The following is a 26,927-nucleotide window of genomic DNA, read 5'->3' as shown; positions in this document are numbered from 1 at the left end:
TATGAATAAATCAAGGTCTACTTTAATTTAAAACACAAGTGCAAAGAATTCACAACTACAGGTGAGCAGGATCACTTGTTTCGAATTATAAATCTTTTTAAAGCCCTGCTCTTTTGGCATTAAGAAAAAAAAAAAAAAAAGCAGAATATCTGGAATACAGAAACATTTTACATCAAAAACTTTCCAGTGCGGCTCAGGAAGAGCTAAGCAAATTCATTTCAGTTAGCTTTATCAGCCCCAAACTCAGACATCCAGTTGGTGCAGACCACCACGACCACTCTGCTGGCCACAGGTAGAGTGGTATTGAGAGGCAGCAACCTCATCCCTCAGCAGGCATCTAAATACTGGAGCTGAATCACCCACTGGAGGTGGTGATTCCTCTCACCATGGCCTACAGAGGCAACCGATGTGCTTCGCAGTCTGGGCGCCCACCATTTAGGTGACTGACAACAGTGCAGATGAATTCCATCCCAAATTACTTCAAGTAATCAACTGTGGCTTCAATTCTGAAGCAGGATCTATCGTTGGAGTAAACAGCAGAGGACAGAGATTATCAACATCTTCTGAAGAAAATGCAATGAAGAGTATCTGAGACAGCACGACTGCCCCAAGAATAACTTAATTTTCAATAAATGTGTATCTGAGTTTCAAAACGGGACCCCACTTTCATACATAAGACACGTTCTTGAGACCTCACAACAATATGCACCACCACTGCACAACGTGACATCCTGACCTAGAGTCCAATTACCTCGACTATCTCACTGATCAGAAACTGCATCATACAAAATACCTAAATCTATTTAAAAAGAACTGAGAGAGCTGCTTAGACAACCAGAACCCTTCTGAACGTATCACCAAGGGGGTGATAGGGGAAGGTCAAACCAATTACAAAACATACATGGAAGGTTTCCCTTCTCCCCACGTTATGCAGTCGCAAGCAAGGGAGAGGGAGGCTGAACAAACAGTCTTGCTGTGCACATAAAGATCTCTCCTGGGATGTAGGCAGGACAGCTGAAACTTTTTCATTCTGTCTCCCAGAGCGTTCCCAAAGCATTACCCCTCCAACAGTCTTCTCCCCTCCAAAAGTTTAAGATAATGAAATGGATTCAAGACTGACCACTAAACCATACGTATTCCTCAGCAAAAGAGAAGCATGTTGATGCAAGAGAGCCATTGGAAAACAAATATGTACATATCACATCTGCTCCCTGGGAAAATATGTACAGCGTTCTAGGTCCACATTTAACTGATGATTAGAATCGTCTGTGGAGAAAAGAAATGGTGAAGTCATTGTGCATTGTTGGAGAGTTGAAAGGCATCTGTGCCCCAGAGTACGTTAGGTGAGCTCAGTACTCCAGTGTACGTCTGACAAAGCAAAGGTCACATTTCTAGTTGGGAAATTCTGTTCCAGTTCAGCAGTCAGCAGCCAAGGTTTGCAGGAGCTTGCAAGCATTCAGATCCACATCCTCAGATCCACATACAAATGCCATTCTTTGGAAGAAGCGATCCAGAAGTCATCCGGCACCTGCTTTGCTCTTGAGAAAAACACGGTCTTACCAAGGTCGAGTATGCATTGATTGTCTTTAGCAAAAGAGAAGTCACAAAGGCCAAGAACACAAGGACCCATCCTGTGAGAAGACCACTGACGAGTTCCGAGCACCATTCACAGGACAAGACTGCCTGGTCTCCTGATTGTCTGTTTCGTGTTACCTCTTCCCAGCATTTCCCCTTCCGTGAAGTCAGCAGGTAGAGGTACGCTTTCTGTATTGCTGGATGAGGGGGACCAGGCACTCCGGGAGCCCTGTCTGGAGCAGAAAGGGATGATCCAGAAGTTCCTGTGCCGTTGCTCTTTCCAGTGGCTCCCGCGTCAGCATCCTTTCCAAGAAGTCTCTCAGAACTGGAGAGGTCTGTGAAAAAGCAACCAACCAAGTCAAGCCCATAAAGGAGAGAGGTGACATGTGACAACAGGCTGCCAAGACAGGATTGCTCAATTTGACTTTGTAACTCTAGTTTCTAAGATGAACGCACGCCATGTCCTTAAACTGAAGCTAATTTTGTTTTCCATTTTGTTATTTGCTCCTTTCTGAATTTCAGCTCTTCCTGCTCCCTGAGGCACACCGACTCGAGTGTGAAGGGTTGGCCAATTCCTTCCTTTACTGGCCACAGGAGTGTGGGAAAAGTACTTAAACCGGACTCCCAAGTAGGTTTTGAGAGCCTGGAAACTTGATGCTTGAGAAGATTAAGAAAGCGCAGAGCAGCATACTATGTGAGCGTGGTGGGGATGGGCTGACAGCTGGACTAGGTGATCCGAGAGGTCTTTTCCAGCCTTAATGATTCTATTTCTATGATAAAACTAAATTACCTCTGCCCTTTAAAATATGCACATCGAAGCCAGTTGAGTAGTCAGGCTCAAGAGCCGCTGAAAGGCTCCGCTCATCTCTTGCTGATAGTAATCCTCTGTGCCATTAAAACTGAATAAAAAATGAACTCGGTGTATATTTATTTATTTTAATGCCACTAATTACATCCATTTTAGACTGGGGGCACTTTCTTAGCTCTGGTTAACTCAGCAGTAGATCACGAAATACTGCTCACAGTGAGATACAGCTTGTTTCGTGAGCGCTTTGAACAACCACTGTGATGGCCGGAGGGAAAAGGCACAACGCAGCTGAGCACCAGGACCCAGCCTTTATCACCCTGTCAGTAAACCTGCCTACACTTCAGAAAAGCAGCAGAGACCATCCCAAGGGACATCTGCTTAGCTTGTTGTACCCCATACACAACATACCCCCATACAGTAACTGACCTCAGCAAACCATTAAGGGTGATCGGAACAGAGGGCTGAATCCACAGCAGGTGCTGAGCCCCATTCAGACAGCAGGGACAGAGGAGGATGGAGTTTGCTTCCCCGGACAGCTGTGGGCACAGCTCGCCTTGTGAAGGACTCTGGCTTTCACAGCCTGCAATGGGGTCATCCTACCAAGTGATGCAGACCACAACTGGTTTCACACTGCCTATGCAGGTCCTGCATGCGACGTTTTAATTAGGGTTGCAAAGGCAAATAGGAAAGACAGCAGCTGTTGATGTTTGAGTGTATGCTGTTAGCTCAGAAGTCTGCTCTGTTAAATAATTCAGGTTTAGCAGCTGAAGATATTCTGATTAATTGGAAAGGCCAGAGAGCTCAGAATGCTGCAGAAGCTATTTGATCTCAGAAGCTTGGACTGAAATGAAAGGAGGACTGTTCTAAGCGAGGACTAAAAGGTAATCGCTGTATTTCTTATGTCACTGATAGTTTTTCATAAGAAACCATGAAGATGAGCTAATCTTCAAAGCATCTGCAGCATCCTCCACGAGCTGCTGTCTGTACTGAGCTTTCTTGCTCTAACCGTAATGCAGCCTTTGCATTCCTGAAAGCTGCTGAGCTGGAAACTCTCAAGATCAGGGAGCCTCCTGTTTGCCTCCCTAAAAGATGAGCAAGATATTAAGATAAATATTGGCTCCACCTGAAGCAGCTTTTGATTTGCATCTTCAGGTTTATGCCCAAGCGACCTTACATTAGTAGGACTGTTTCCCTAAACAGCCACTAGCTGTCAGCAGCAGCTTGCATCCATGGAGGCACCAGGGCCAAAGAAGATCCCCAAGAAACATGTTCTAGCAAGGCTGCTTGCACAGCCAGCCTTACAGGGAACAGCTGGTACGTGTGCTTCCCCGTGATAACCATCAGGTTTACAAGTGCTTTGCCAATATGCTCACCCTGTGGAAGTTTTTCAGTTTGGGAGGAGGACTGTCCCGGAGCCTCTTCATTGCCTGGACTGGAGAATCACTGAAATAGGGGGGTTCTCCATCCACCATCTCTATCACCATGATCCCCAGAGACCAGATGTCCACCTGTAGGGACAATGACACATCTATACACACAGCTTAGAGCAACAGGTCCTCGCTTTGCTGCTTTCACAAAGGTTACAACACCCACTCCACCTATGACAAACATTACTGCTCCCCATTGACGCTCTCAGATCCCTCAATGCAGTTTAACAAAGACAGTTTTCCACCTAGGACTGATCCACGCTGTGATTGCAACACCCAAAGGTCTGCAAGTATCTGCTTGTGCTATACCCGGACAGTCGGTAAACAAACCAAATCCATCTGCTGCCACCTGCCCATCATTTCAGAGCCCCCATTTGTGCCTTCCTTGCTCTCCTCCCCACCCTTCATGGCACCAATTCATTTGCTGATCCACATCTCAGCATGGGCTGCTCCCTGCTAACATCTGTCCACATTGCAGTGTACATACACGGGCACGTGCCAATCTTCAGCTATAAAGACAGGGTAAGTTTACACCTTGTTCCAGGAAGCGGAATTGCTTCAGGTCATGTTGATACATCACACTCAAATCTGCAGTCACTGTTAGGTTTCTGTTCCAAACAGACCCTAGCTGCTTTTCCTAGAGAGTCTAAAGCTGTGATACCTCAGAATACCATTTCCTACCCCTTCTGACATCAGGGAAGTTGCCCCTTACCTCAGTAGTGTACGGTACCCTTGCAATAACTTCTGGAGCCATCCAGTAGGGAGTACCTACCAGGGACTTTCTTTTAGGTACATCTTTACTGATCTGAGCACAGAAACCAAAATCTGAAAGCTTGACCTGCGCAAAGAGAAAAGCAACCAAACTTAAACTACATGGAACTAGATGGCCTTAAATGTTCCTTCCACCCCAAACCATTCCACCATGCTACAGAGGGAAGCACCAAAGGTAAAGAAGACAAAAAGGAGTGGGAAGATGACGTATAGAGACTGAGAACAGAAAGGAAATAAAGCAGACTAAGGCTACAACAGCAGAATCCAGGAAATGTTTTGGCCAAGGAAACCTACCCTTCCATCCAGAGTCAGAAGAATAGAGTCGCTCTTAATGTCTCGGTGAATGACCCCCTGCGAGTGAAGGTAGGAAAGAGCCTGCAGCACTGATTCACACACTGTTGCAATCTGCTCTTCGTTTAGCCTGAAATCAAGGACATCGTTTTTTAATGGCATTGTACCCTTCTGTGGATGGTACTAAGTCAAGGTCACTGTCAATGCTCAATGCAGCTCATGCAGCTAGATAATCTGGATAGTTTTATGCTTAACTAAAGGTAGTACAGATTATAAACAGGGGAAGACACTAAGTCTTGAATTTCAGTAATCTCTGTTAGCACACTGCATACAAAGACCAAGAACCTCATCATTAGCAACTTGGAACACCGACACAAGAACCCCCATGACCAAGTGTGAGAAAAAGAGTAGAAATGATCTCTTGTATCAGGGGCCAAATCCAGTGCTTTCTGCACCTGTAGGCTGACTTCAGAATTGTAAATCGTCACTGGAATACTCTGAGTGCTGCTGATTCTCAGTGCATGAGCTCTAAGAAAAGCTGATGCGTCTGAACTCTGTGGTTCTCGAAGATAAGGAGGTACACGTTCAGTGTGTAATGTATGGAATTTGGTTTCAGTCAAGTGATTGCATGGTGTAAGAGAGATTATGAGGGGATTAGCTGACTCCTGGAGATGCAAATCAGTTATCACCTTCAGCAAGTATTTAATGAGGGGAATGAGGGTGTTTTCCTCCCTGCGAAAAACTGATAAAGGCTTGAAGCTTACTTTGGATAAATGTTATGGTTATAAAAGATCCTGTTTCCACTGTGTGGAAAAACAAGTATTCATTAAAGGGTTCAAAGGAAGGCTTTGTGAAATAACATCTAGGCTGACATCCCGCAATGGAATTCAGTCTCACTACATAAACCTTCCACAAGCCTTTCCAGAATTATTACTATTTTTTTAATCTGTAGCTCTACTGGCTCTACTGACATCAGCTACAAGCTATGAGAGTTCCACTGGCTCTGCAATGCCCTAGCTCAGCACTCTTTGGGACTAAACACTCTGTTTCCTGTCTGGGAGCAGATACACGAGAGAAACCTTGGTTCTCCATCCCTGAGATGTGCCTCTGAACAATCAGTTTTAGCAACACTACCTAACTGCAATCCAGTTCTGGAGGCTGGTGGCCCTGCCTGTTGCAGGGGGGTTGGAACTTGACGATCCTTTGGGTCCCTTCCAACCCAAGCCATTCTATGATTCTATGGTTCAAATAAGATTCTGAATGTTCGAAAAGAGGAAAGCTTTTTCTGTAGAGGTTCTTGGTCAGTGTTTTCTTTGGAGCTCCCTGTGCTAGTTTACAGTTGTAAGAGGTTCCCCAGGGTTGGACAGGCATCACCAGAACTCCTTGCGAGTGGGACTCTAGAGAGGTCATTCAAGAATAACTCCTTTGCCCTACAGAAATCTTTTGGAGATTAATGAATATGAAGTGGTGTGGATACCAAAACAAATTTAGGAGAGCGTCCAGGAGTTGCTACCTTCAGGCAGCGACATTTGGGAAGGAGCCCAGATCTCAAGGCTCTGCTGCACCTTTCTGGAGGAGTTAACCACCACTTCGACCTCACTAAAGTTGTACCACTGCAAACAATTTGCATGTTCTTTACAGCTACTCAATGGGCTTCCTGGCCAGGATGCAATGGAGGGAGTAAACAAGACTTTTTAAGAGTACTGTGCGTCACAGGGAAAGTCATCAAACAAATGAACAGTGGGAATGCAAGGGGATCAGAAGTGCAGTGAGTTCCCTTCTCCACCAGAAGCACCACTGCATGCTTCCAATGGATGACAGTGATGAAGTTTCCAGGCAGTGCAATCACAGAGCATCACAAGAGTTCTGAGGGAAACTTCTCCTCCCAGAATCTCTCTGATCTGCTGCTGCCTGGAGGTGGATGGAAGCATTGATGTCTTTGGGTTTGGCTTCTCACCTGATCTGAGACACGATGTCAGTGAGGGCCCCCCCCTGCAGGAACTCCATCAGCACCCAGAGCTCCTCTCCCACCAGGTAGCTCTTGTACATCTCCACTACGTTGACATGTTGGTAGTCCCTCATTATCACCACCTGGAGGGAACACCATGCAGGGAACAGCTGATCACCAAAGCACCACTAACCCTACCCACAAAGTCAGTATGATCAGTCACTCAATTACAGTGCAGCTGCCTCCCTCCTCCAGCCCTTCTTTTCCTTGCTTCTAGCATAATTCTGTTAAAAAGACAGATGCCTCTTGCTCTTCCCACCCCTCCCGTTACCACGACTTACATTGGGCAGCAGAACCCCACCTCTCTATTACGCCCACCTCGTTGAAAAGGAGCTCCCGGCGCTGCTGCTTCCTCAGATCCATCATTTTCACCGCCACCTGCCTCCCCGAGTGCTTCTCCCGAGCAATGCAGACGATGCCCGTGGACCCTTCGCCGATCTTGATGTAATTCTCCAGTAACGTCCGCGGATCCCCTTGGTCCACCACCATCCTAAGGGCAGCTTTGAACTGCTCATGAGTCACGACCACGGGGTCCTCGCTCGCCAGCTGCCCCTTTCCGGAGGAGTCCTGGGGAAGGTGGAGGTTGCTGGAGCTCGTCTGAGTCTGCCGGTTTCGGGGAGATCCGGCCGGGGACGGCCTGCCTTGGGGCACTGCTATCGCCTTCTCTGCTGTCGGAGACCTCTGGGGGGTACCAGCATCCGAAATGAGCCTGGGGAAATCGGAGGTGGGCTGATCCGGTGGGAGGGACTGAGCTTTGGCCGCAGGGCTGCGCGGTGAGCCCCACTGCTGGGGCCTGAAGAAAGCAGTAGGCTTTGGGAAAAACAGAAGCAGAAGAAAGGAAAAGTGCTGGTTAGATTAACATGAAGCGGTAGGCATCGGCTAACATATTTTGTAGCAGACCCAAGTTAAGATCTCTGGGTTCTCGTCTCCAGCTGCATGACGGGGGGAAGCCACACATCATCCATTTTCAGAGTTAAGTTGCAGGGCGGGTGTTGCACCTTAAGGAGCTCCAGAATTGCCCAGAGAGTCTGTGGATGCCCCATCCCTGGAGGCATTCAAGGCCAGGCTGGATGTGGCTCTGGGCAGCCTGGTCTGGTGGTTGGCGACCCTGCACATAGCAGTGGGGTTGAAACTGGATGATCGTTGTGGTCCTTTTCAACCCAAGCCATTCTATGATTCAAATGAGGCAGAGAGCCTCCTGAGATATCAGCAACAACAACAAAACACACACACAACAAAACCCACAGTCAAAACGGCCCTGTTAAAAAGCATTCCAGCCTCGCCACCAAAACTCAGGGGCAACCTGAGTTGCAGAGCGTTTGAAAATCCTTTATCCCTCCGTGCCTCTGATCTTCCTGTATATAAAAGGAAAGAAGATTCACGCCAAAGCTGTAAATCACTTTGATGTCTTGGCCTAATTCCCTTTGGGTAATTACACTCTGCCTACTGAAAACTCTCCCCGCACGTTCTGCTGGTACCTGCAGAGCGCTGCTGTCGATCAGACACAGAGTTAAGGCTGTTTTGGGAACAGCACCGTGAAGCAAAGCAGCTGCAGGCTGCCATCCCCACGGAGCCACCCGCACCTCACCCTATCCCTGGCTCACCACTGCCCTCAGTGACTTTGGATCAGCAGTACCCTTTCCTGGAGCACCCAAGGCCCTTTTGGAGACCTCCCGCTCAAAGCTCCAAGCCGGCCCAACCCTGCTGGTTTCCGAGATCTGCTAAGATCACAGCCTGCAGTGATGTGGCTTCAGGATATGCATTCCCATGGCAGCACCGCACACAGATCCCCCAAGCAGGAGGAATCTTGGGGCGCTCACAACTCACCCTGGAAATGCTGAGCAATTAGAACTTAACAGCACCTAGCAGGCTAGGTACAAAACACACCATCCTTCCTTTGCTGCATTTACAGCAACGGCGGATCTGACAAGGCAGTGCTTCAGAAGGAGCAAAGCAACCATTTGTATTACAGCACAAATAAGAACTTCAAAGCAGCTGCCTTTCTCGCTCTCACAGCTCAGACAAATTGCTAACACAGTTAATAGCACGGGCATGGGAACTGAATGGAAGCAACAGAGCAAACATTTTTTTTTTTAAGAAACATTCATTTTCTCCCGGAAAATAATAGCCTAGGCTTTAATTTCTCTGCAGCTTGGTATTTAATCAAGGGTTTGTGAGAGTGGCAATGTCTGCACGAGCAGAGCCCCAGACCACGGCCGTGTGATCCCGTGCTGGCACTGCGGCGCTGCAGCGCACAAACACAAACTGTCAGAAGTTACTTCCTCTTCATTTCCCAGCTCCACCCCTGCAGTCCTGTGCAGACACGCTCATGGCAATGAAATATCTATTTCCCAACTCTTGTTTTGTCTCGAGACCGGGGGAAAAAAAAGGGGGGGGGGGTTTATGTAACCTGGAGCATGCAAAAGGGCACAACTCGCATGCAAGCTCGCACATGTTTGGCTAACTGCACATCAGTATTGTTTCCTGCTCTGGGAATGTGACAGCCCCTGTGCACACAGCTCTGGACGCTGTGCTATGTCAGTGCTCTCCCACTTCTCCCAGGCCAAAGCAAGGAGTGCTCCGCTTTCCCTGTGCCTGCACTCAGATTTCCTGCCTGACAGCACGGTGGGTCAAACAGGATGGATGCCAGCATTCCCGTTCTAGGCAAGCTGGCAGACACGGCTACAACCAGCAAACTCCTGAAGCAGTCCTATCCTGCACAGGCAAAGCAATACATACCTAATGTAAATGATGGCCATTTCCCAAATGTCCATTTGTGTAAGTACAATTGCATTTAAGTTATGCCTTTACAACAGCAGAAGGGCATTGATTAGTAAGTCCCCTACCTCCTGCTTACGTGCAAGAGCACAGCCGGGCCAACAAGGCTTTCCCATGCAGATCTGGCTGCCATTTTGAGCTGTGCCTAGTGGTATATTCTGCAAAGCTCAGGACTGTGTGTCTCCTCTGGCCAGGGCTATTTTGATTCCAGCATTAACCACAACGGTAATGGCTGGTTGTGCGTTGTTTGCAATCAAATTTGCTCAGCTGTGAAAGGAACCTCTGGAAGTGTAAAGACAACACTGAGCTCAATGAAAAATACTGAATAATTGTACCTTTATATGCAGGGAAGGGCCTGACTTGTTTGAGCTGCTGGAGGAGGGGAACACGCTGCGTAACAGCCTCCTCTTCAAGCTGTTCTCCCTCGATTTGGAGCTGGGGCTGCCTTCTCCTGATGGCCTGGAGTTTGCCTGTCGTACCAGACAAGGCTGAGGCCAACACTCTTCCGAGCTCCTTTTGCCCATCTTGTCTCCATCCCCTGGCAGAGCTGGCACGTGCTGCAGACAAGAAGCACGCTGGAGGCAGCTGCTGTCAGCATCCTGGAACTCCGAAGGCCCAAGGGACTGCGCTTTCATGACCATACCATTGGGGTGAGACTGTCCATCCAACCTGGGTTTGTAATCTGGCCACATGGTCTGCCTTCGGGTCACCTTGGCCCCACCGTTGCAATTGAGGTAGTTTCCGTATTTGTCTGCCCACTCTGCCTCAGGGCTCTGAAGATACATGTCTGGGGGTCTGTCTTCCCCCAGGAGCCCAAGGGACTGAGCTCTCCTCCTGCTGGTGGGGCTCCTTCCCCTCAGAGTGTTGGAACTGATGGCAGAAAGCTTCTGGATATCGTTGAGTATCCCAGAGATGTAGCCTTCCACTTCCACGGTGCTGCCCCTCACAACCGTCTGCAAAACACACAGGGAAGAGGTGAAAATGTCAGAGTTGTAGAATCTGAGGTTATAGCAGCAGTGTTGCAATCAGCCTCCCTTAGTCTGGTTCTCTCCCATTCCGGCTAATTTGTTTTAATCTTGACCAGTGAAGACCACACTGTTCCCACACTGTATTCCTCCTCTGTTTTGCCAAGCTATTATAATTAAAAGTGACAAACGAAGAGTCACCCCAGCTCACAACTTGCCTTGTAAGCAAAGGATAAAGAACAAGGCATCCATCCAAACAAGCCACAGCAATATAGAAGTAGGACATTTGAAGCTGTCAGTATATTATATAGCATTCTACCTTGTTTATTCTAGAACTGAAAAGCTTGCAGAAGCTTTTTCAGGGCTGGAAACCAAAACGTTTCATTTCTTCACAGAAATTCACAGCACTGAATGCCTCCTACACTTTCATGAACCTCTGCCTGAGGAAAATCCTTCCCTGGAGTAATGGCAATCTCCTGTTTGCTAACTGAACTCTGGGGATTTTCTAAAGATGCCGAATTAATTACACCAAGCCTAATATTTAGCTGGTGCAAAACAGCAACTCCAGTAATTTCAACAGCATGCCACCACGGTGAACAAAATGAGCATCTGGTTTGTTCAGTGTCTGGTAACAAAAGGCAGAGGAGAAAGACTTTGTAAACAAGGTGAAGAAAGGATAACCCAACTCAGGACGTTGCGTGCACAACATCACCTGTAGCAGGAAACCGCTCCTGTTGTACCATCCTCACCTTCTAGTTTAATAGAAGCCATCACCTACGGGATACAAACTAAGAGAATCACAAAATGGTTTGGGTTGGACCTTTGAGACCACCGAGTTCCAACCCCCTGCTATAGGCAGGGACACCTCCCACTGGACCAGGCTGCTCACAGCCCCGTCCAGCCCAGCCTTGGATGCTTCCAGGGAGGGGACATCCACAACCTCGCTGGGCAACCTGTTCCAGTGTCTCAGTGCTTGCATTTGGACTTAATGGGGTAGGAAAAAAAAGAACAGTTGAAGATACTTCTCTAGTTTTTAAATACTGCTGGGTTCTCAAAGTTTTGAAACACCTTCCTGCTTTTACCATCCACAGATGTGTCATAGGTGAAAGAACTGACCGGTACCACACTTGGGACAACGTTTCTATTTCGACATTGATGCCTCAACCTGTTCTTCTCCTAATACTTACAAAGAATTTGCCCAGTTTGCTCTGGGAATGCCACAGGTAACAATGTCAAGAGCCTAGGGCAAGGCGTAGGAGAGATCTATCATCTCACTCTGACCCAAAGCCTTTTACTTCATGATTGAAGGAAACTCCATTGCTCAACATGAGCGTCTTGGTTTTGACAAATCCTTGCGGGCTGCCAGAACTCACCCTCTTATCTATGGGAAGTGGTTGCAAATAGATGACTTGCTTATTTGTTCCAGTTTCTTTCTGGGAATTGAAATTATTCTGCCTGATCTGTAATTCCTTGAATTTTGTTAGACCCAGCTGACTTGAAAACATCCAACTTATTTAAGAAGTCTTGTATGTTCCTCTCTTATTCTAGCCTGAGCTCTTATCCCTTTGTGCTCGCTAGCTAATCACAGTTAACCTTTTCAATTAAGACTGAAGAAAAATCATTAAACATTAAAAAAACTCTCCATGTCCTCTGTCATTAACTTCCTTCCAAAATGAGCAGTGAACAAATTCTTTCCTTCATTCTCCTCCTCCGTGTGCCTATGATGTTTCCTGAGTGCCCTTTATGTTCTCTGAGAATAACATCTCTCTTTGTGCCTTGGCCTTCCAGTTTTTTCCCTACATAAATTTCCTTTTTATTTGCCCTTTCTAACTTGACCTAGTTTCCACCCATCTGAGCAATCCTCCCGCAGTTTAAGCTCATTAAAGCTCTAACCAAGTTGGGCTCCTATTGTATATTTTCTCTGGTTCTATCACCTACTACACTCACCTCAAAGCAGATTCAGGACACCGCAAAACAAAAGGCAATGCCTCCTCCCTTTTTATTTTACCTATTCTTCCCGAGCAGAATTTTTCCTTATAAATCAGCATTCAGTTCAAATGATACACCATTTAAATTGCAGGCTTGGTATTGCATTAGTACCTGCATTATGCTACTATATAGTACCATATAGTCCTCAAATTTTAAGCAGCTGTACACAAAAGGCTAAGGATGTTCAACAGATAGACACACCTATTTCCCTTTAAGTTCCTCCTGAAATCCAAGTAGTAATATCTCTATTTGGTACCCTACCTTTCTGTTTTTAGGCTCTCATAGGGCTGGGCTTTTGGTAGTTTGCTTTATGTGGTTGCCATCCAGGCAAGACAACCATCTGAATTCACCCATCTGCAAGGATCAGTACCTTTTTCTCCTTACTGAAGGACTTAGTTTAAGGAAATTCACCTGTTTACTATGTCTTGCTTTCCATTCAGATGGCTGTTTTACAAACCCTATGAGCCTAAACCCAAGTGTAGCCCTGCTCCCCGTTCTTCCTCATTCACTCAGACATCCATGAACTGCAAGCTAGTGCTACCCCGCTCTCTCCCACTCAGGCTTCCCTGTCAACTTAATCACCAGCCAAATTTGCCCACCCACGAGCCTGACAAGCTGGTTATTTGAACAGTGACACTGCTGCAGCTAAGGATGTCGTCGTCCTTATTTCTGATGGAGTTGCTATAAACTCAAAAGTAGAGTTACCAAAGCGCAGACAGCTCCCATCCACTGAATGCCTTACAGACCCCATCCTTACTCCTGCTTGAACACACACACCTCAACGTTCCCACCCTGCTGACCCAGCGGACTGGAAAGAGAAGTCTCCTTCTCTTACCTTCATGGGCTGGAGCTGCATCCGGGTGATCCTTGAAGGGTCCACCACTGGCTTGGGGCGCCTCAGCGTATCTAGAATATTCTGCCATTGAGGTGGCAGGCCCACGAATTTGCCCTCTTTTGGGTCAAACGAGGTGTGGACGCGATGCTCAAAGTTCTGCGGAGCTGAGATCTCGGGGCGTTTCTTCTTCTTCTTGCGGAACATGATGCCTGGATGAGAGAAGGCAATGCCATCAGTGCTCCTGCATGTCTGGATCACAGAATCATAGCATGGCCTGGGTGGAAAAGGACCACGATGATCATCCAGTTCCAACCCCCCTGCTACGTGCAGGGTCGCCTACCACCGGACCAGGCTGCCCAGAGCCACATCCAGCCTGGCCTTGAATGCCTGCAGGGATGGGGCATCCACAGCCTCCTTGGGCAACCTGTTCAGTGCGTCACCACCCTCTGGGTGAAAAACTTCCTCCTCATATCCAACCTAAACCTCCCCTGTCTCAGTTTAAAACCATTCCCCCTTGTCCTATCACTATCCACTATCTGCCCAACCACTAACATCACGTATCAATTACCTTAGCTAATTATATTGTATTAAAGTCATTCTCCAGTGACAAGCACTTGCACAACCATGGAGCTGACATGATTACATTTGCTGATTTGTAGGAAATGTCCTAGCAAACTGCTGTACTGCTGTAGTTGTCTAATAAATGGACCCAGATGTGCTCCTTCTGAACTTCTGGAAATAAAAGGGCAGAGTGATAGTTGAAAAACAGCCAAAATCTTTGAAAAGAAGGCAACTCTTCCGATTAAGTGGTTCCCACAACTCTCTGTTAATAATCTTGTATCCGTAACATTCCCCCTAGCCATTCATGGATTCAATATAAACTATGGTAGGTTGTAAACTACTAGCATTTAGTATGGAAACACATAATGTAACGCTAGTCCGTGACATGGTTACCGTGACCCAGCAGCCCCTAGAAGGGGAAGAGTTTATATATCACAGCTGGGTTTCTGCACCATCTACATCCCCAGCCATGCAATCCATCCTTGGTGAAACGCAGTCTTTGCACACTGACAGTGCCCATTGCAATCCATGGCCATTACAGTTAAAGTACAAAAGAGGCTGGAAGCTCCTGCTTGGCTCACACTGTGTCCCAATGGAAACCCAAACACTTCTTTACGGAGAGCTTAAGGGAAGAGAGGCTGTGCTCCAGGTCAGTACTGCAGCTACTCAAACACAGCAATCCGCCTCTAATGCCCCCTAGGTGCTGCATATTAAGTATATCTGGAGTACCGTATCCAGTGCTGAAGTTCTGAATTGCTGATCACACGTCAGTCATGGCAGCTACTTGATCCACCAGAGCAGGGGCATTACTGCTTTAAACTGTATCTTTCCTTCTCCTGCTCCTAATCTCTCAGCTTCATTCTTCATCCTATCTCTGTTATGGGAAGATATTCAGGGCACAGCACACGCTGTCTTTTAAGTTTGCTTTCTAATGGCTTCACGTGGCCAGGAGTCCTGTAAAATGTGGTTTTAAACACGCCGCAGCCATTAGCCCTTGCATTATCAGTTGCTTTTGAACCAGAAGACAAATGATTACAGCTAAGCTACAAGGCTGAGAATGCTCAGATTTACAGCCTGGGTGACATCTCAGCCCCAAGCAGAACAGCAGCTCAATGCCAACGTATCTGTTTGCATAAGCATAAACAATGTGCATTTGTGAATCTACATTCCACGACTGTACCTGCCAATCAACACCTGGAATGCACTTAGTTCCTCCATGCAACAGCATCAAGTCCAAATACAACACAACACCGGGCATCCAATGACATTTGCTTTATGTGGTCAGCATCAATCTTTGATCAGAAAGACACTGCCATATCAGACAGGTGGTTTAAAGGCACACTGCCTCACTGAAATTCATACACTGTCAAAAACAATGGTTGCAACCCACTGGATTTCGAATAACCTGAGCAGGTTTTGCATCTCATTGAGAAGGTCTGTATTTAAGCAGTCTCCTCTCACTTTGTGGCTTTCATGCAAGAGCTGTTTGTTTTCGCTTCCCATACCCGGCTACAGAACGTTGAGACAGAAAACACAAGACAGGCCTTTTCTAATTCAGCAAGAAATTAATACAGATACATCAAGCATAAAAAGATTTTGTAAATCAAGACAAACCTGTATTTAAACGCAGCCAGCATCCCTTTAATATAACAACACAAACACCGTGACACCGACACTACAACAACCTCCTAGACTTCAGTCCTTCCTTCATTGCTGACAATTGGAAGAAATGTCACAAACAGAAATAATAAAAGTCACTACCACAAGACAAAAGCAGTCGGGGATTGAAATTCTCTCAGCGCTCCGTTCCTGCTGCCTGGGAAACCACGTTAGATTGTTCAACTCCAGATATAGCTGTTCCTAGATGATACAGTTCCAAAAGCTGTCACATCTGCCAGCGAGCATGAGAAAAAATCCCACAGCATCCAGAGCAGGGGGAGGGATCGGTGGGAAGGAGGGGCAAGGAGAGAGAAGGGTCAGGCTCCTTGCAGAGGGAGGGGTGGGAAGATTGGGGATGGAAGGGAGAAAGGGGAATCGGAGTTAGGAGCAGAGCAAGGGCTGGGAGGGAAGCAACCCAAGGAGGAGCAGGGCACAGAATGAAGAGAAGTAGATAGGTAAGCATTATCAGGAATTGCTCGTTACTGCACAGGAGTTCAGAGCAGCAGACAAAGAGGGGAGCACACACTTCTTTCATCTGACTTGCCACCACCCTGCGCGCATTCAGTTCTGTACTCCGTCGGTATAGATGTGCTGCACTTATCTATGCACATGCTCATTCACTCACACGTACACTTGCTGATAGCTAAAGCCAGCAGAGAGCTACTTCAGCCTCACTCGTGTAGCTTCCAGTTAAAAATAAGCTCTCCCTCCCCCTCCTTGCTGCAGCAACTGAACTCACTCGGTGCTTATTCTGCTGGTCTCACAGATCTGGCCGCAGCTCTCTGCATCCCTCCCTGGGCAAGAGATAACGAGCAATGCTCGGGCTAAAGCAGGCAGCCCCTGGGATTGCTGAGCACTGCCCCAGCTGACGATGCTGGCCAGCCAAGGGAGGATGGAGAAGGGAAGGGAAGGGAAGAACTCAGGACCTGAGGAACTGCAACATGTGGGTCAAAAATGAAGAAGATCCCGGAGAATCCACCAATTAAAAGGGGGAAAAAAAACCCATATTTCCACATTTTGCTACGCAGGTCACTAATTTAACACATTTCAAGTGCAGTAGAAGCTAAATAGGCCACTATCAATGCGTGCTGTGGGCATATGTGCTTGTGTTCATGTATACCTATGTCCATGAGAACATGCACAGATGGCAGTCGCTGCATTCCATACCTTCTAAAGCCCTCATGTTTACCCCCCTGAGGATTCTGAGATGTTATTTATAACAAACTGCAGATATTCACAGCATTCTGCAGGCAAAGAAAAATGACAGGTTCCTTCCCCGAGGAGCTTCAAAATCTACAAGTGATTTCATACAGCAAAAGAGGAAAAAGGACAACAAAGGGCGGGCAAAAAGGGGAGAGAGGAGGTAAATAGTCTGAAATCTGAAATGGGATCTAAGAGCAGAGAGCCTCATCCCAACAGCCCCGGCCACATTCATCTGCTATACTCGTTTTAAAAATGCTGGGTTAGATACTTTGCTTCCCTAAAGGAAGAATGGATGTTTGCCTGCTGTGCTATCACCTCCCCTATTTCAAGTCCTTTCCTCTTCCACTCCTCTCACCCCCACAGCTCCCAGCAGCCAAGCTGTGTGTTGGTGTGAACTGATGGGATGCTCCAAATCCTGCACAAACACACACACACACACACGGATTAATATCACATTAGAAATAAGCTTAGAGAGAGAGACATCTCCGTTATATTGCCTGGTTTATTTCAGACAAACGAGGAAAAGGAACACAACTGCTCGACAGTTTTTGCACCACTGAACGGGGTCAGGAAGCCTATGGTGCTGTCTCTTTCTCCCCTGCTCCATTTCCTTGCTCGCAAATGAGGACCGAAGCCTAAAATACAGGGAATGCCTATCTATGAAGGTTGCTTGGATGCTGCTCGGTGCCACGCTTCTAGGTGTGTTTTAGCCATACCAGACCAAACTCCTTCTGGAACGTATATAAAAGCTCTTGCAGAAAGCAGGATGTAGCTATGGAGCTTCAGCCTCCACTCAAAGTCAGCATAAAGATGTTACCAAGATTAGAATATCAACATTTCGAGCTCTGTCTGCAAAAACTCGGATGAAAAATAACATCTCACGTGTCAGACAGGAGGTTATGTTGGGACAAGGGAAAGGGGCCCCATCTGGCCTACTGGGTCACGTGGCAAAGGAAGGAGCCAAGGCATCAGGCTGCATCTGGGGAGCAGGCCACATCAGGCACAGCACGCTGGAACGCTGGGTGCCACGTCCTGTGCTTCTTCTGCCTGTGCTCCTCCATGCCATGTGGTCTATAGCCCATGGGATGACTGATGAGCAAACTGCAGCTCAGGCACAGAGTCCCAACACATGGGGAGGAGAGTGCAGCTTAAGCCCCGCAGCCTGGCTGACTCAATGCCTTGCTACTCACTGCTGCTATTAAACAACACTGGCTGATAAAGAAATTTAAATCATAACAGACCAGCCTTGACCAAGTACCCAGGATATCCTTTCCAGGTACGTACATACACCACATGTGCACCATCTAGGCGAAAACAACCCCTGCGTGGGGTACAGGCTGTCCATCTTGAAGCACAGTTACTAACCCAGCAAACTACTTGCTGATAGCTGTTTTCCTTATTTGATCAGCTGTCTTTGTTACTGGGTACATAAGCCATCGCTCGCACTTAGCAGACAGGACATGCAGATCAAGGCACAGAATATGGAAATCAATATGCAGCTTCATCACGCCGTCAAGAATGAGGCTGTTCAAAGGGATGGGGTTTGAGACAGAGCCATACAGCAGCATTCCCAGGAGCTCTACAGGGGCTCAGCTGCTCAGATTTTACCTTAACACTTAGAAAAGCAGAGGAGGACTCAGCCAACACCCCCAAAGGCCCACGGAGCTCTCACTCACCAGCCATAAACTTCTCTTCTGTTGTTTGCCTTTTCTTCAGTACTCTGTCCCCAAACACATCAAGGCATTAACGTCCTGGCAAAGAAGAAAACAGATGCATCAGCAAACACTTGTGGCCGGGACTACTTTCTGTAGCTGTGAGATGAGATGCATGTCTGCGTATGTTGCTTAGCACTTGGCGAAAATAACGAGGTGCAAACGGGCAGTGGGACTGTTGGTAGTAACTTAAATAGGAGGAGATGAGACAGCTTTCAGATAGCCAAGATACACGCCCAGATGCATGAGAGTACTACAGCGTAGTGCTTCAGTAGGTGTGCTGAAAGCATCTTGGCTAGAGCAGCTAGGTCAGGAGTGCACACACGAGGGGTTGTAATTGGTGAGTCAATTAGGCTTCTTCATCAGACATGGAGAGGGTCCTCGCGGGTATAACAGGGCTTCGGAGGAGATGTTGCTACGCCTGGCGTTAAAGCAATGAGCATGCATGCTCCTGACGTGCTGTCAGCTTTCCCAAGCATCACCCGGAGTAATCTTAACCCCTCCGCCACCCCGATGGTTTAAGAGCATCACCCTGCGAGGTTCCACAGCGCGCTTTCCTCCCCATCATTCTCGCTCATTCAGAGGTTAAACTGCCAGACACCACAGAGCCACACCTCAGCCCGTCTGAAAGACAGCGGAAAGCAAAAAACTGAAGGTCTTACTGGCAGTCCAACAGTGCCGGGAGAGGACAATTCCGAATGAGAGGAGAAAGAAGGGTCTGCAGGGAAACTCTCCCACTGCCATGCAGCAAAGCCGATTGGAGGATGGTGTTGCTGGGCTATGGGAGTAAAGACGAAGAGAACTCCTTCCCAAAGGAATCCAGCTCCTGGGTTTGCTCGCCTTCCAGAACCATCCCTTGAGAGGAAAAGATTGCATGACCCCCCTGAACCGCCCGCCTCTCACTGCGCCCGAGGCTGGCACTGCCAACGCACGTGTGGTTGCCGCGCTCGCTCTTGGAAGCGGCAAGGCTTAGCTGCAAAGGGAAGGGGTTAAGCCATAGCAGCACAGCCGCTGGGGAGCAGAGACACGAGTTTACACCCGCAAACCCGGTCCTGTGCAAGCAGAGGGAACGAACTGCACGGAGCAGCGGCCATTAGGACGGCGTGGCCGCTGCTTTAAAGCATGCAAGCGAGTCAGCGCGGGTGCCCAAAGCAGCAGGAGGGAGCTTACCCACGGCTCCTCATTGCTCCAGACCCAGGGGTGAGGTGGGAGCTCTGTGCCACCGCAGTCCGCTGAGGCGCCGATAAACTTGGGAGAGAAGGACGGCGGGAGAGAGCGGGAGAAGGAAAAGGGGTGGAGGCACTCCTGACATGTTTGCACAGTGCCTGCTTCACCTGAGCTGCCGAGTTTGATTTCAGGGCGTGGGAGCAGATGGGACACGGGCGCGCTCAGCACGGAGGAGCCCCGGATCCGTGCTCCAGGGGAAAGGACACGCTGATAGCAGAGCCTCCCAGCACCATCTTGCCTTCTCCTGGAGGGGGAAGAGAGAGGGGAGCTCGCTCACACCTGGGCACCACGGCTTGCGGGCGCTCAGGCAAGAAGCTCAGGACAGTCGTCTCCCGTTTCCCTCCACCCCTCCTCATTTCATGCTGACCTGTTAAAGCTTCGCCTAGCTTGTTAGCTCCTCTCTCTCTGCTCCACAGCCTCAGGGCCTGGAGCTGCTGCTGCTCCTAACAAACCCCGACATCTCCTCCCGCGTCGCCCGGCTGCAGACTTCAGGACCTGCCTCCCATCCTCCGTCACTCTCGGCAGGAAAGCTTTGATAGCCTGGCTACAGCAGAACCCGCAATTTATTTGCATTGCAGACGCATGGTACATGACCCGGCGCTTTTACTTCTCCCCTGTTGCTCGGCATGAGTCAGTGCTGCAAGGTCTGAAGGCGCTGCTATCACCCTATAATCCTGTGCTGCGCCTCAGGGTTTGCTGGCTCGTGGAAATAGAGGTTTGGCTAGGACACGGGCAGCGCTGAGCAGTGCGCAGGTTGAAGGGGTCAGAGGCTTTGGGGACTACAAGGGGAGAGCTCGGAGATCACGTCAGCAAACCCACCGGCTGCTCTGCAAACACAAGCGGACTCTTGGCCTCTACCAACCACCACCAATAAACAGTGCTGGCTTAAACCCGAGCTCGGCACTGCCCCTAAAATGAAGAAATGTCACATTGGTAACCATTAGGCTCCCCTTAGTCCTTCTGGAGGTGGGCTTGTGCAGCAGAGGCCTGCCAGCACCTTTTAGCACGCTTCCCCATTCCCATCTTCCTTCTTACTGGTTCACCAGTGGTCTGACTCACCGAGGCCTGTTACCTCACAGCAGCATCCCTGGGGTGTAGGAAGCAAAGGTAGCCACTTTCTACCCGGGGATTGGCTTGCCTCCCTCTCCATACACAGATGCAATCAAAAACCGTCACATCAACAGCAAACGAGCTACAATCAAGAGAGGGGTCAGCACTCTTTGGCTGAAAGGCTGGTGCTTACAGGGGAGAGAAACAGCTGCGGAGGATCAGAGATGAGGAAACGGAGCGCAACCCTTCTAGGTGTGGAGGGGAAACGACCCTGAGCGCAAACCAAGGCTGTCATCTGTCACATCTACGCCCTGCTGATGTGCCAGCCAGCCATCCCCACAGCCACAGCTATGGGAGCGTCGCAGAGGAATGGCATTTGTATTCTACAAGGAGTCACCCAGGCTTGGAACTGGCTTCACATTTGCATACGTATTATGCTTTATGTTTTTACATGCTAAGACAGCCTTCTAGAACAAGGCGCGAGCTCTGTATAAATGAAAGAGCCTGATTTTACTTGTCAGGACACAAGCTCAGGTGGAACCGAGGTAGCTTTGAGCTGGTGTGAACCTCTGCTGCCTCCAGTTTTAATCAAAGACTGGGGCACTTTCCAGCCTTCCCCTTCACAAGTTTGGTCCCAGCAGCCCCACGCGCTTTGAAGAAGGATTTACCAGCAAAAGCGGTGCATCTCTGATTTCCCCCTTCAGCGTTCGTCCCTTTATTAAAGCATCCCACTGCTCCTCCCCTGCCCACTGCTCGCTTCTCACCTGGAGAGCTGCACGAGATCGTGTGAGTAATTATGCACACGCGTTTCTATGAGCACACACACACACACACACACACACACACACCCTGCTCCACCTACAGCTGCACGCTGCTCGTTCCAATCCGCCTGCCCTACCTATGGCAGCCATGGCCGGCAAGCAAGAAGCGCTGCAGGGCACACTGACTAAATGCTTGCTTATCTCAGCTGTTTACACAGCAAATGGCCATTCCGTGCTCCGTGTCAGACAGACAGCAGAGCAAATTTCAGATAAAAACTGCTGAGCTCTCCTCTTTGCTCACCCTGCCCGTCCGTGGCCATGCGGCAGGAGGGCACCAGTTCCTCACCTCCTGCTGAGGTTTTGTTTGAGCCCGCTTCGTCTCTGCTGCAGGTGTAGTAACACTGATGCATTCAGGAGATCCCAGTAAGGATTAAGGCAATCCCATCCATGCAGCTAGCGTGTGATTCAGAGCTGGATCTTCCAGCAAGGTTCCTCTGTGCTTTGGGATTCGCTGGAAGTACAGCTGCGCTTCCATTAGGGGCTGTAGTCCCTCTTCTCTTCCAAGGCTCTTGCTATCCAGAGCAAATTGGCCAGGGAAATGCAAAGCTATGCTAACAGCTGGGACACGGGGGTCACTAGGAGAAAGGGCAGGTTGCAAATCCACAAAGCACCAGCTGGTGGGAGGAAGCACAAGATAGAAATCAAGTCTGCAAGTCTCCTCATCAGCACTCGAGATTAGCCAGGGCTGGAGATGAGAAGGGAGCGATCCAGAGGCAGTTTCGCTTTAAAGAAGTGCCTACAGTTTAGCTACCTTTTCCCAAAGCTATTGCATTCAGAGGTGGGCAGATTTTGAGAGCATTATCTGGATGGCTTGCTTATGTGCTAGGGCTATCTCCTGCTTATTGTGCATTAGAATCATAGAATCACAAAGGTTGGAGAGACCCACAGGATCACCCAGTCCAACCATTCACCCATCACCAATGGTTCTCACTAAACCATGTCCCTCAACACAACGTCCAAACGTTCCTTGAACACCATTGCTGATGCTGTAAAGGTAACACCCTGGAGGTTCCATCAGGATGAGGAATTACGTCCACTCCCACTCCATAAGCCTGTTAGGTGGGCTTCTAAGCATCCCCCAGGATTGACAGTCATACAAGAAGTAACACCGTGCTCCTCCAGATGAGTCTGTGCTGCCCTGTCCAAGAGGTCAGGCTGAAGAGCCTTGCTGTGCCAACATGACAAAGTCAGCACAGCCCATCCCTTCACAGATCCTCCAGGTCACCGTTTTGCACACCAGTAGAAGGACTGTGACAGTGCTCTGCATCCCCCAGAAGAGAGGCAGCTTAATCCGTTGTTTTTCCAAGCGTGCTGCGATCCTTAAAGATGCTATAGAAATGCAGATTGAAATCCCTGGCTGACACAGGAGGAATACAGACTACAGCTCCCGTTCAGAATAACTAGGTCAGCCAGCTATTGCAGAAGTATTAACCAGAATTCAGACAATTCCTCGTGGCTAAAATAATGGCAACGAAAGCCTAATACCATTTGCTGTTATTAGTGGCTCTCTACCTCTGGGTACATTCAACCCCAACACTCAAAGGCCCTGAATAATTTGAGGGCTGCAGTTTATGCTTGTCAAAAGCCAGCCACGTGGCTCAGTGCAGCAAAGCAGGCTCCCACCCCATTTGCTGCCCTGTGGAGGCAGGAAACAACTGCCCTTGCTGACAGTACAGCTGAAGGCAGGCAGCCCAGCTCAGAGCTGTGCTGTTAATCCAGTGCTGGGGGAGTGGGCATCACGGCCATCCTGCCAGCATTAGCCACCCTGCAGCAAGTGCAGGAGGATGCTTTGTACTGCAGTGGTGTGTGGGTAGCTCATTTTGGAGTAAGGCTGCTAGAGGCAGAGAGCGGCTGTTTGAATGGAACGTAAGGGAAAGAAGAGGGGAAAGGCTGACCATTGCAGCAGGGATGAGTCCTCAATTTTTGCTCAACCCCTTCCAGTTGCTGAGGCCGGGCCAAGCGATCCCTTTCCTCTCACTGGCACCACTGCATGCCACTCATTCGTACTGCAGCTTGCTTTCCCTCCTCATGCAGCTACCACACCGTGCAGCTCATCAATACAGCTCCTCCCATTAAAAAAAGAACACAAGGTGTGTTTGGTGAGATGAGCAGGTAGGTGAAGGGTTAGCCCTCGTTACTTAATTTTTTAATTAATACCTAATTTATTGTTAGCCTCAGATTGTTTCAGGGGCCTGGCATACAGCTCAGCCACACAAGTCAGGAGCCAGCAACCTGTCGTGCTGGAACTGGACCTTCTTGTTCTGCCACATGATACTGTACCCTCAGTTTCCCTTATCTCCATGAGCTGTCAGTGCACTGGAGTCCATTTCAGAAGAATGCGAGGCGTGATATTTTAACAGGTTGCCCAAGGAGGTGTGGATGCCCCATCCCTGCAGGCATTCAAGGCCAGGCTGGATGTGGCTCTGGGCAGCCTGGTCTGCTGGTTGGCGACCCTGCACATAGCAGGGGGTTGGAACTGGATGGTCATTGTGGGCCTTTTCAACCCAGGCCTTTCTGTGATTTTGTGATTCTATGATTTTCATCTCAGTTAACAACTGTTACAACAGAGAAAAGGTAAAAACTTAAATGTTCCCTCCCCTAACCTTTTGGTCTTTCTTGATAGAAACCAAGTCACTGATATAGATATAGATAAATATAAAGGCTTCAGCAAATGTTCCTTGCAGAAATACTTGGGTCATCATCTGGAAAATTCTTTCCTTTCCTTCTCAGCCCACACCACATCATGAAGGTGACCACAGGCCACACATTAGAAGCAGCCAGGTAGCGTAGGGGAGCAGGTGGCAAGTGACCCTAAGTTCTGAGAGACTTCTCAAATCATGCTTTTAAATGACACAGAAACAAATGGCAGCGCTCTTCATTGGCTCACATTTACATCACTGAGGCTGCTATTTTGCAGAGCTTAGAGGGAACATATTTAGAACTTGGAAGAACATGCAAAAGCCTGGAGAGCTTCTGCAAGTTTGTGAGTTGGGAGCAAGAGGAAGAATCAGTATTTCTGATTTTCCACACCTCTCACTGCACTCTGTGGAGCTCTGATTGCTGCAAATTAATGACATGCATACCCAAACTGGGCAGCTCACTAGCATGAACAAAAGTGGCCTGCCCAGAGCCTGCCTCTTTTTCCTACATGGTTTTGTGCAGTGCAGAGAGAAAAGTCAGACAACTGGAAGGCCACCAGTAGGACAGCAGATACTACAGACAGCCCAAGCTAGCAGGTTGACATTATGAGCTGACTTGTCCCTGCTCAAACTGCTGAGGATACCCACAATCCACAAAAAGCGATATGAGATTTTACCAAAGAAAGGAACTAACACACGCAAGATAATATGGTGCTCAATACTAGCTATGTAGGATATCCATTGATGTCAAGTGACGCTGCCAGAAGCAACAGCATCTTCTGTACCCCAAAGCCACACCTGCCTGCTGTCTGTTCTGCAGCACATTGCTCCTCCTGACCCTCTTTGGTTCCCCTTCTCTGTAGCTGTGCTCGCACACCTATTGCTTGCAGTAGTGCTTCCTCCACTGCCCTCTGATGCTGAGTCTATGATCTCCAAATATACTGCTGAGTGTATCTGGAAGGCTTTGGGAGGATCACAGTTCGTGAAGTCCACACGATGGGTAAACACCTCTTCACAGTTTTTGTTGTCTCTGGATAACAAATCAGATCACAATGTGTTCCAGACTTCAAGTACACAGGATTCTTGGAAGCTGCCCTAGATTAATGTTTTAAGAGTTATTCACTAATGATCCCCAAGTGTCAGAGGCAGAATAGATGACTCCTGACTGTGAAGCTGGCAGACGTTTCCTCATCTCAACTATTCCTACAAAGTGAATCAAACTGCGGCAACAGCGTCCAACTGCATAAGCTGCTCCTGCACCTGGCAAAGCCAACTGGAGAGACAGCACCACGTTACGCAACGACTGCTGGCACCAACCCCCTCCTGGCCATCAGCCCTTGCCTGAATACTGGGCACCGGTACCCTACCCCAGGCAATCTCACCTAACCGCTCTGCAGTCTCAGCAGAGCGCAGCTTCCCCTCTAGGCACTACTCAGCTGGGAAGAGTTTCAGGTTTGGGTTTTATACTGGGGAGAACGCCATACTGACGATGGATGTTTTTTAGCTGTTGCTTGTCATTTTTTCCGCAGTCATCTCTGTCTATCCAAGGTTTTTATTTCCCTACCTTAAATAAGGCTACAGCTGGGACGAGGAGCTCTCTGCTGCTTTCTGGGCTCTCCGCAAACAGTTTTCGGCAGTGATGAACTGGTTGTTCAGGCACAGCTTAAGGAATACATATATTCTATCTCCTTGTTCTTGTTTCAGTAGTATTTCTTCAAACCAAGCCTGGTAAGAAACTTGGAGGTCAGGTTCCCAAGACAGGAACCACCTTCATTTCGCTTCCAACAGAATAAAAAGGTCGATGTTTGAAACACATAACAAGATGAATGAACTGTAAGCTCAGATCTATTTGCTTAATCGTACTTGCTTTCACACTGTTCCTACAACACTCATTATTCTACTGTTTAACTACACGATTCGGGACGGTCAATGGCATTTACCACTAGCATACAGGCAGGCTAAAGGCAGCATTAAAAAAAGAAGTCTTCCCTCCCATTTCTGTGGCTCCAGACCTCACAAAAATCAGCTTCCATTGGCTAATTTACATTTCCAGTCTAAAAAGGGAGTGCCAGAAACATCAAAGATTTATCTCCGTTCCACAGAGGGGGAAGGTAAGCAGATTTCAGAAGCCATCTCAGTTTTAGTGCTTAGGATATGAGACCCTGTTGCCCCTTCTACCTCCCAGAGTTGGAACCTTACCTGGAAACAGAGATCTCCGAGAAATACTTCTGGAGTGAATTCAGTCCCTTCTTCCTTCTGACTACAGGTTGCTGCTTGTCTTAAACATGGGAAACATCCCTTGCTTCAGGCGAAAATTCTCGGCAATTTCATCTTCAAGCTTCTTCAGAAGAACCCTGGTTCAGCCTCATACACATGCAAACACATGGAGCTCACAGCTGCTTACTCACCAGCATCACCCCGATGCCAGCTGCCTGGAGGAGAGGAGCAGAGTGCCAGACTCCCCCTCTTCCTGGCAGCCAGCAGAGGTGTTAGAGGAATACACCAAAGGTAAAGCAACCTCAGAGGAGACCGCAGCGATAAATTCCAGTTAAAGCTGATGAGACCTCAATGTAGGCACATACCAGGATCTGTAATGCAGTGAATCAGT

The 26,927-nt window shown here is 48.4% G+C and overlaps 1 protein-coding gene across 5 annotated transcripts; it reads right to left on the bottom strand.

Moving 5' to 3' along the window:
• On the bottom strand, positions 1 to 26,927 carry PAK6 (p21 (RAC1) activated kinase 6). Of its 5 annotated transcripts, XM_046942186.1 has the most exons (13): positions 26,519 to 26,927; positions 19,753 to 20,053; positions 19,245 to 19,437; positions 18,547 to 18,621; positions 15,770 to 17,505; positions 13,448 to 13,656; positions 9,994 to 10,611; positions 7,199 to 7,690; positions 6,830 to 6,963; positions 4,876 to 5,002; positions 4,523 to 4,648; positions 3,757 to 3,891; positions 1 to 1,910 (listed from the first exon to the last, which is right to left on the bottom strand). In XM_046942186.1, the coding sequence occupies exons 6-13, from the start codon at positions 13,649 to 13,651 to the stop codon at positions 1,743 to 1,745; spliced, it is 2,004 nt and encodes a 667-aa protein (XP_046798142.1). In that variant the 5' UTR covers positions 13,652 to 13,656; positions 15,770 to 17,505; positions 18,547 to 18,621; positions 19,245 to 19,437; positions 19,753 to 20,053; positions 26,519 to 26,927; the 3' UTR covers positions 1 to 1,742. The 5 variants fall into 5 exon arrangements, with proteins under 5 accessions (XP_046798142.1, XP_004941346.1, XP_040557443.1 ...); XM_004941289.4 differs by lacking the exon at positions 15,770 to 17,505; XM_040701509.2 differs by lacking the exons at positions 15,770 to 17,505; positions 19,245 to 19,437 and adding an exon at positions 19,114 to 19,206.

This window comes from Gallus gallus, chromosome 5 (genome assembly GCF_016699485.2).
Source record: "Gallus gallus isolate bGalGal1 chromosome 5, bGalGal1.mat.broiler.GRCg7b, whole genome shotgun sequence".
Classification (NCBI taxonomy): Eukaryota; Metazoa; Chordata; class Aves; order Galliformes; family Phasianidae; genus Gallus; species Gallus gallus.
The sequence above is the reverse complement of the archived record's forward strand: the minus strand, read 5'-3'. Positions and strand labels throughout refer to the sequence as shown.